This window comes from Megalobrama amblycephala, linkage group LG18 (genome assembly GCF_018812025.1).
Source record: "Megalobrama amblycephala isolate DHTTF-2021 linkage group LG18, ASM1881202v1, whole genome shotgun sequence".
NCBI classification, from domain to species: Eukaryota; Metazoa; Chordata; class Actinopteri; order Cypriniformes; family Xenocyprididae; genus Megalobrama; species Megalobrama amblycephala.
In genome coordinates, this window is record NC_063061.1 from 38,148,547 (window position 1) to 38,158,763 (window position 10,217).

At 34.7% G+C, this 10,217-nt stretch overlaps 1 protein-coding gene across 1 annotated transcript; it reads left to right on the forward strand.

The window, feature by feature from the left end:
- Positions 1-909: 909 nt before the first annotated feature.
- On the forward strand, positions 910-9,655 carry LOC125252150 (tripartite motif-containing protein 12A-like). The gene is made up of 6 exons (XM_048165221.1): positions 910-2,066; positions 8,318-8,413; positions 8,502-8,732; positions 8,840-8,862; positions 8,962-9,080; positions 9,156-9,655. Exons 1-6 carry the CDS (start codon positions 1,665-1,667, stop codon positions 9,524-9,526), a joined length of 1,242 nt encoding a protein of 413 aa, XP_048021178.1. The 5' UTR covers positions 910-1,664; the 3' UTR covers positions 9,527-9,655.
- Positions 9,656-10,217: the final 562 nt, after the last annotated feature.

The following is a 10,217-nucleotide window of genomic DNA, read 5'->3' on the forward strand; positions in this document are numbered from 1 at the left end:
GAAAAACAATAACTTGTTTTTTTTTTTTAATGATTTATTGTTTGTATAATACATGCAACAATACATAAAACTGGAAATTTTGAATTGATTTGCCCTTTTAGTTATCTACTTATTTAAGTTAATTCAATGGGAAGACCACATTAGGTGAACTTGATAAAAAAAAAAAAAAAATTAGTTTGGCACCATAAGCAAGCCATAGAGATATTGGATTATAATACCTATACTTAGAATTTCAGAAATGTATTTACAAAAACAAATTCTATTCCATTCATGTAGTAGTAGTAGGCTTTTTTGTCTTCACGAGTCTTCCCGCCTTTCTCATGATGGTTCAGCCGTCTGTGAGCGAGAAGAAAATGCTAGTTAGTGCGGCTTAAATGGGAAATGAGCACCCACTTCTGATATTTATTCCTTGCGAACAACATTTGTATAAAACAAATACGGCGACTTCATGCGTTTTAAACAACCCGATCTCACGGCAATTCATACGTATTAAAGTTAATACGAATGACCTACCCCAAACCCCACCCCTAAACCTACCGTCACTGGGGCAAATTTTAGACAAATCGCACGAATTCGTACGAATTAGCCACCTAGTAAAATAAGTTCTAATTGGTCGTGAGATAGCGTTGGTTTTAAAGTACCTACCAGTTTAAAGTACATATATTTTTGCCCAAACTATTAAAAGATCATATGTATTAAAATAATCGATACTTAACTGATTCAGAATATGGAAAATTGGTAAAACTGGTTTTGTTTCTCTCCTAAAATATATATATATATATATATATATATATATATATATATATATATATATATATATATATATATTTGATTTTTTTTGTTGTTGTTTTTGTGTTTGGTTGGATACAAGGTTTATGTAATTTTGTTTATCTGATTATAAGAAAAGGGTATACTTCCTGATTGGGAGGGAGGAAAATACATAAATGTATTTCTGAATTAAAAAAAAAAAAAAAAAGTAGTTTATTATCAGTTCAATTACAAATTAAACACACCCAAACTGAACAGGAACGTTATAATACTCTAAGATAAACCAAAACTAGGTTGAGTAAACAGTCAAAGTAAAAGAAGCTTAAGAACTCAAACTATATATATAAAATAAAAATAAAAAATCCTCTTTGTTTCATTTGGGAATTTTATTTATTTGGTTACTAGTAAGGATTTTTTCTTGTCATACTTGAATACATCATTGTTTATGTTGAGTATTGTTTATTAAATATCAGTTCAATCTTTTTCCCACTAAATCATCTGTTCACTACGGAGCCCCAGACATGACATGCAGGGAAAAAAATAGTAGGCTAAATGGATTGCACGATTTACTATTTCGTTCCCTCGATTTATCGGAACGAATAAATAAATCGTACGCACAATTAATTTTTTTTATTGCATGTCATGTGTGGGGCTCCGTAGTACTCCTTCCAAATCTAGGAAATCTAAATAATTTATAATTTATCATTATTTATTTTATTATCATTATTTATTTATCATTTTGTTATTTGCCACACCCACTTCAGGTCTTGCAGTCTCTCTCTACTAATGAGCTGATGAGTTGAATCAGGTGTTTTAGATGAAACTGATACCCTAACTTTAACTGAAAGCAAAACTTTAAAGATGGACTTTGAGATTCATTCCTAAGTCAAATATAAATGGCATCTGGATCTTTTTCTGAGGAGGATTTCTCTTGTCCGGTGTGTTGTGACATTTTTATAAATCCTGTTCTTCTGCCATGTAGCCACAGTGTTTGTTCAGCCTGTATTCAGAAGGTTTGGGAAAATAAGACATTAAAAGAGTGTCCGGTTTGCCGAACAACATCTTCAAATGATCGTCCTCCATTAAATCTGGCTTTGAGGAACCTGTGCGAGAGTTTCCTACAGGAGAGAAGTCAGAGATCTTCATCTGAAGATGAAATGGTCTGTAGTGATCACAAAGAGAAGCTCAAACTCTTCTGTCTGGATGATAAACAGCTCGTGTGTTTGGTGTGTCGAGACTCCAGAAAACACTCCAACCACAGATTCTGTCCTCTAGATGAAGCTGCGATGGACAATAAGGTCAGATAAATGTTCAAAACATGATGGTTAAATGGTTAAACATGACATAATTCGTCTTGTGTATATCTAACGGGCGATCTTGGGTCTCGTCAATCTATAATTTGTTTACTGGCGAATCGTTTTGGCTGATGGCAAAGTGACGTTTTATAACTTTTAGCCTATTTAAATGTATTGTTGTAAGTAACCTATAAAGCACTGACTTGTGCGTTTGACTGAATCGTTTGCTTTATTTGCTTCTTATACCTTTTACTTATACTTTTATAATGGCTATTAACATTTAAAATTGACATTTAACAAAAGAGACAGGGTTATGTTTTGTTAATTTTGTTACAGTAAAGATAGGCTAATCAGAGTATGCATATATTGCCTGAACCACATATTAATGTTTAATATTTTGTAAACAGGCAGGGTTGCAGTGTTTTATATTTCGTTTTGTTAAAAATAATATACATGCAGTAAAGATAATCATGAACGTGTTGCCTAAACCACATTTGTGAGGCTATTAATATTTAAGATTTTTAGCCTAAATGGCTAGTCTTTTAAAAGCCTTATTCACGATACAGCACTAGCCTCGAGTACGTCATTACTTTTATAAAACGGTTACCACACAATACAAATATTAAAGCCAAAAATATGTATCAATGCAACTTTTATTAATTAAACCTTTCACCAAAAGCCTTCCTTCCGCCCGAAAAAATAGTCCCTGACCGTGAACAGCAACAAAAGTTACATTATTACTCCATTAGATGGCGGCAAAGACTGTTTATGAGTGTGTCAGTCAGTTTTACATTGAAAAGACTGCATTGTTGTAAACACGGAACAAGACGCAACTGAAAAAATGCTTTCCCTGCATCCCAATGTGCATACTACCCATCCTATCCACCCTAAATAGTATTGAATATTACGTATTAGGCTACAGTTTACGTTGCTAAGAGTGGTTGCTAAGGGTGTTGCGTAGTGATGCACAGAAAACATTGGGTGAAGCGGTCATAGCCGTGTTTTATCGTGAATAAAACGGTTATTGACCAATCAGAATCAAAGAAAGGAACTAACCGTTTTATGACATAATGTATTCAAACTGCAAAAATATACAACCTACCCAACTTTACTGCAAAAATATCTTCCTTTTTATTCTGCCAAGTGTTCATGCTGTGACAAATCGATCTTCTACTGGTCTCATGTCTTCACGTGATTCGAAGGGCAAAGTTCACCAAGCTTGAACTTTAGAACGCAGCAAAATGCGAAACTTTTCGCACGAGCTTGCATGTCCGGTCTGAAGCATTCGGATGCATATGAATCAGGGATGGGCAACTGGCCGCATACGGCCCTCTGGATCACTCGGATGATCAATTTTAAATTGAAAAGCAAGCAATGTAAAGATTGCGCTCAGATTATAGTGTTAAAGGGAACCCCTGGTGTTAAGACTTGTAACGTAAATGATGTCTCTTACTGAAATAAGTAGTAGAAAACCCATGAATGTCGATGACGTCAAATGGTTCCACTCGCTGATCTAATGACACTGTCCTATTGTTATTTTTACCGCAACACAACTCGGAATATATGTATGATGCAACATTGTGCAGCTTTTCTGTCAATTATATTCTGAGTTGTCTTGTGGTAAAAGGGTCATTCTACAGAAACGTCCACTTTTGGTATGACAAAATGTCTTAAAATGTATTTCTTTTTTTAACATTTAAACTTAGAACACATTATTATATTACACTTGGACTTTATGAATACACATAAATGACAGCTTAATGATTTTTTTATTTTTTTTTGTACATTTATTTAAAGACTGCATGTCCCCTCTTTTTGTCACTGGTGTTACCTTACTTCTCTGGCATTTTTAAACATTTTTATGAAATATTATTTCTCATTTTTTTCAGCACATGCAGTCAGAGTTACAGAATAATAATGATAATGCAAAAAATAAGGAGATTATGTGTTATTTATTTTAATCAGGTTAGTTAAAAGTGTGATTGAATGATGTTAATTCAATTGCGCAACCATGTATTTGCTATAACAATAAAAATATTTGAAAAACCTATATAAACAAGTAATGATACAATCCTTTACATCTTAATTCTTGAGTGTAGCAGAATTCAATGAATGTAAAATTATCATGTCACATATGACATTTTATTTAATGTAACAGACAAAAAACAGTAACACCAGTGACACAATGAATCACCAGTGACGTATACATGGGACCAAAGATCCTTAATTTTTCAACTATAATTAAGTAGTTTGGACTAAATTTTACATTTGGTGTACAATAAAAGACTATCATTGACACTTAGTGAAAGCAGTCAGTAAAAGATCATAAACAACATTTTAAAACTGTCTGTAAAGTCGCTGCACTGAATTTAGCCAAATCCCCTTAATTTAGCCATATCTGCCCAAAGGAGGATTAACAATGAGAAAGTAAAGTTAGAATCATGTAATCTTAGTGCTTTTTTATGCAAAATAACTAAATGAATAGCTTTAAATAAAGTTTATCTATAAACAGGTAACACCAGTGACGGTAACACCAGTGACGGTAACACCAGTGACGGTAACACCAGTGACGGTAACACCAGTGACGGTAACACCAGTGACGGTAACACCAGTGACGGTAACACCAGTGACGGTAACACCAGTGATATTTTCATAAAAAGGTAACACCAGTGACAGTAACACCAGTGACATTTTTCATGAAAAATGCATTTTACAAAATGGCTGCTGCAAGGAATCAATCCACATGTTGTACATTATGATATATTCACTAAATCAAGTAATTTAATCCATTTGTATTCTAGTTTTTTAAAATTCCCTAGCGATAAAGTAGGTCACACCAGTGACTTCAACTAAAAGCTTCATATGAAAATATGATTTTATAATTAAAATTTCTGATAACTGAAAAGAGATAGAGGACTTTCCATTGGCCTTTCTTCATTGATCTTCAGGAAATAGGAAGAAGGAAGTCAAGTGATGCCATCAGTGTGATTTTTTTTTTTTTTTTTTTTTTTTTTTTTTTTTTTTTTTCTTTCAAAATAAGATATTTTTGTTAAAGGTAACACCAGTGACACAACACCAGGGGACAACTACATTCATTAAAAATTTTATAATATTTATTTAGCATTTGTTTTTTTTGTCATTTATATTATATATTTGATAGTTATGCATATATTATTGTATTTGAAATGGTAGAAAAACCTGTTTGTGAGCTCAAAATAAAGCACGTTCCCTCTGTACATGACTGTGGGGACGAGCACTTCTGTGGCGCTTAGAATTTTTATAATTAATTAAAAAACAAATATTGCCACATTGATGGCTCAACAAGGTTTCATTGTTCAAATAACATATTGTTTCATATTAAAATATAAAAAAAATTGTAATCCTAAAGTGTTTTTTAAGTGTAATATTTCTGTAAAGTCTAGGGACAGAAAAGTGGACGTTTCTGTAGAATGACCCAAAAATAGCAATAGACCATGTCAGTAACTCAGTGAGCGCAACCATTTGACGTCATCGTCATAGAAGGCACTGTGTACCTAAACAAAATGGCGCTGCCACCCATTGTCCAAATCTGTCATGGATTTATTTATTTTTTTTAAATAATATAAATCTTTCATGGGTTGTCTATTACATATTTCAGTAGGAGACATAATACAAGTATTAACACCAGGGGTTCCCTTTAATACTAAATCAATGCAGGAGAGGTCGCTATTTCCAGCTGATCCCCGTATTAAAGGATTAGTTCACTTTCAAATAAAATTTTCCTGATAATTTACTCATCCTCATGTCATCCAAGATGTTCATGTCTTTCTTTCTTCAGTCAAAAAGAAATGAAGGTTTTTGATAAACATTCCAGGATTTTTCTCCATATAGTGGACTTCAATGGAGCCCAAGGGTGCTTCTCAATTCTTATTTGTGCATCCTCGTTTCCTTTCCTCGCTTCTTTTCCTTGCGTCTTAGCTTCACCCTTTCAGGATGCGAGGGAAGGACACAAGGAAAAGATGTGAGGATGGAGGAATTGAATCAAGTGAAATGATATATCGCACCCTTTAGCGTCACTTCAAAGCGTCATTAGCTGCACTCAAGGGATCTACCCATATGTTGTTAAAGTTGATTATTTAAAAAAATATTAATAAAGCAAAATGCTTCGTTGAAATATGTAAGATGTAAACTTTATTTAAACTGCATACATTAAAGCATACATTTAACAGATATGAAGGGGGAGGAGAATTTATGCATGCGTCAGGTTTCTCGATGAGAAAGACTTCCGCAAAGGATGCACCTGTGTATCCTCGCTCATGACTCCTCAGGAAGCTTCCTCACTCCTCGATCCTCGACTCCTCGCGGTGCAGTTAGAGAATTGAGATGTCCTTCAAGATGGCTGAGCTCGATCGGTATCCGGGTCATAGAATGGAGGACGGAGGAGCGAGGAAACGAGGAGGGATATTGAGAAGCACCCCAAATGGTTGAAGGTCAAAATTAGTTTACAGCGATCCCAGACGAGAAATAAGGGTCTTATCTAGAGAAACCATCGCTCATTTTCTAAAAATGCATTTAAATTTTTATACATTTTAACCATAAATGCTCATCTTGCACTAGCTCTCTTCTTCTCTATTTGAATTCTAGCAGTGTAGACACTGCTAAGTGTATTACTGCCCTCCACAGGTCAAAGTTTGAACTAATTGTTATATACAATATGCTTGTGCAAGTATATAACAATTAGTTCAAACTTTGACCTGAGGAGGGCAGTAATACACTTAGCAGCGTCTACACTGCTGGAATTCAAATAGAGAAGAGAGCTAGTTCAAGATGAGTATTTGTTATATATTGCAATGAAACTTTGTAATTGAGTCATTTTGACCTTCAGCTGTTTGGGCTCCATTGAAGTCCACTATATGGAGAAAAATCCTGGAATGTTTTCATCAAAAACCTTCATTTCTTTTTGACTGAAGAAAGAAAGACATGAACATCTTGGATGACATGGAGGTGAGTAAATTATCAGGAAATTTTAATTTGAAAGTGAACTAGTCCTTTAATAAGGATGTAGGATGTGCACGCTAATATGAAAGTTTACTAAAATTAGCAAAAATAAATGAAAAATTGGCAATAAGAATCATGTTTTCACCATCCGATCAGGATGGTTAACTGATTATCTTTTTACCAAGTTCAAGGGGTCACCCATATGTTTGGTTTGTTTAGAAAGAAATCTGAAATGAAAGATTTTATTGTAAATTGCCATTTTTACCACTGCGCTGCTTACTAAATCTGCTGCAGAGCTTTAGTGTTTACGATCAAACGCGGGCTCAGTATTGGCTAATATTGAGCCCACGTTTGGTCGTAAACACTAAAGCTCGGGATACACTGCACGATTTTTGGCTGTCCCAGACAAAAGATTGCCATTGTGAAACAATCTTGGCAATTTCTGTGTTCGTGGCTCTTTATCGGTGGTCCTATGTCGTACAGTGAGAGAGGTTCAAAGATGGCCGTTTTCCCGGTCTTGCGACCAAAGATGGCTCAAGATCATTTTCTGACAGTGTCAGAAAATCAGCATGATCAATGCACCGTGTGTTTGCTGCAACGACCTACATACTGTCCAGCCAATGAAAATACGACATAAAATCAATGTGACATGGCGTTAAAACTTCTTAACTTGAAACTGCTTATGTCAAGCTTTTTTCCCTTCTTCTTTCGCTGCTTCCTTTTTATTTTCAGCACACATAAAAACTACAACTGCCAAAGTGTGATTCAACATGGTGTTTTGTTTACCACTAGCGCATGCTGATGACATTTTATTCTTCTAATGAAACTTGCATCGTAGCCTACGAGTCAATGTGTCATTATCGTATAGTCTACATGCGTGTCGTACGAAGTTTTGTAGATCCATGACGGGACAGATGAATTTGTTGAATAAAGTTATTTTTGTTTTGGTTTTGGCGCACAAAAAGTATTCTCGTCGCCTCATAACATTAAGGTTGAACCACTGCAGTCATCATGTGATCTACTCATACTGTGAGAGTTGGTAACCTGGCTGAAAGCACACAGAAATCGCACGGTGCATGCACAGTTTAACACTAAATTTTCAAATGTTTTCTTTTAATATTTCAGTTTAGTGCATCAGATTAAGTTGTAAAAAGTGTTTGGAGTTGTGGTGCGTCCGTCAGCACAAATCCATTCCCTCCACTGTCTGCACTATATCAAATAAGAGGCAAAAACCCAAAAATAAAAACAAATTCAACACTCTTTTTGTTCTCTTTCAGGAGATACTCAAAGCTTCATTGGAACGCTTACAGGAAGAACTGGGAATATCTGTGAATCGTGAACAAAATCTGTGTAAAACTGCTGAAGATATTAAGGTTTGAAATAAACAATGTGACTAATGCAATTCTGGAAGAGACTGATGAAGATCTAGATTGGCCAATAGTGTTGTATCTTTTATTTCAGTTTCAAGCTCAACTCACAGTGACGCAGATTAAAGAGGAGTTTGAGAAACTTCACCAGTTTCTACACAATGAAGAAGTGTTGAGAATAACAGCACTGAGAGAGGAAGAAGAGCAGAGGAGTCAGATGATGGAGGAGAAGATGGAGGAGACGACCAAACAGATTTCATCTCTCACAAGCATAATTGAAGATATAGAGAAGCAGATGAAGGCTGAAGATGTTTCATTCCTGCAGGTGTCAATGAATCTTCATTCTCCAATTACATGAATGTCGATTTCATAGATTTAAGCCAAACTCAGTTTTGCTGAATAATTAACATCTTGTTGTTTTTTTCTTTACAGAACATTAAGGCCACATTGCAAAGGTTTGTGTTTGTGTGTCATGTCTGTTTCTCTCTGTCCTTCTGAACTCAATCCATCATCATCATCATCATCATCTCTGACTCTTGAATGTTGTTTTTTAGAGCCCAGTACAGCCTTCCAGATCCAGACCTCAGTCCAAGTGTTATGATCACTTTCACAGATCACCTGACCAACCTGAAGCTCAATATCTTACAGAAGATGCAGGACAATTTTGGTAAAAGTGAGTATGACCGAATGCAACAATGTCTTCAGTGTTATTTGTCTTAATGTATTTGTATCTGTTCTCTCTCTTCAGCTTCAGCCTTCAGCATCAATCATTCTCATTTCCTAATTGAAATCAAATATAATGAAGACAAGCATGTTCAGAGTGCTGGAGGAAATATGATTGGAGGCCAACAGTCCAAAAAAGGACCACTGCAAGAAGTAAAACTAATGAAACACCGGTCTGAGTTCTCCTTTAAAGATTCACAGCATGAAGAAGGAAAAGAAGGGAGAACCCGGTCCAAACTGAGGAAAGGGAGAACCCGGTTTAAGTTGAGAAAAGACGGGACAACCCAGTCCAAGTACTCCTTAAAACACTCACCACCTCTCATAAGGAAGACAAGCAAGCAGAACTTGAAAATCATGAGATCCAGTTGTCAGAAAATAAAAGAACGAAGAACATGAAAAGTGAAAAATCTGTTGGAATGTCATCAAATCAATACACTAATGTTGGTTCAATAGGAAAAATAGGAAAGAGAAACAGGTAGCCGATATAGACATAAAAATATGCTAAAATAAATATTTTGACAGAAAGTTCAGTCTTGTGTCTTTTTTTTTTTTTTTTTTTTTTTTTTTTTTTTTTTTGCGTTTTGAAGCTCTAAAACATTTTTACAAATTCGCATAGTAATATATTTAAGGTGGGCTTTTTTTCTTTTTTTTCATTTACAAGTATGGATATGATATTTAATTTAATAAAACAAAATTTATAACAGAAGGGTGAATTTAAATGACACTTGGGGTTATAGGAGGAATTGTCTCCATTTTTACTGGCAACCAGCTGTATGTATATCACACCAAGATTTAGAAATAACCTCACAGTAAAAGAACAGGTGATAAAGTGTTTCAGGAAAAAAACAACAAAAGCCACAAGAATTCACCTAGAAATTAGTGTTTTTTTTTTTTTTTTTTTTTTTTTTTTTTTTTTTTTAACAGACGCTAGGACACATTTCTCAATACTTAGGTCACTTTTGCAAAACTCTTCACACAGTTCTCCTAACCAACTTTCAGCTTGGCAGAGCGGTTCATTTCACATTCAAAATGCACTACAACTACCAAAACACTTTATTCAGGTCTCAAATCAATTCATTCTTCCAGA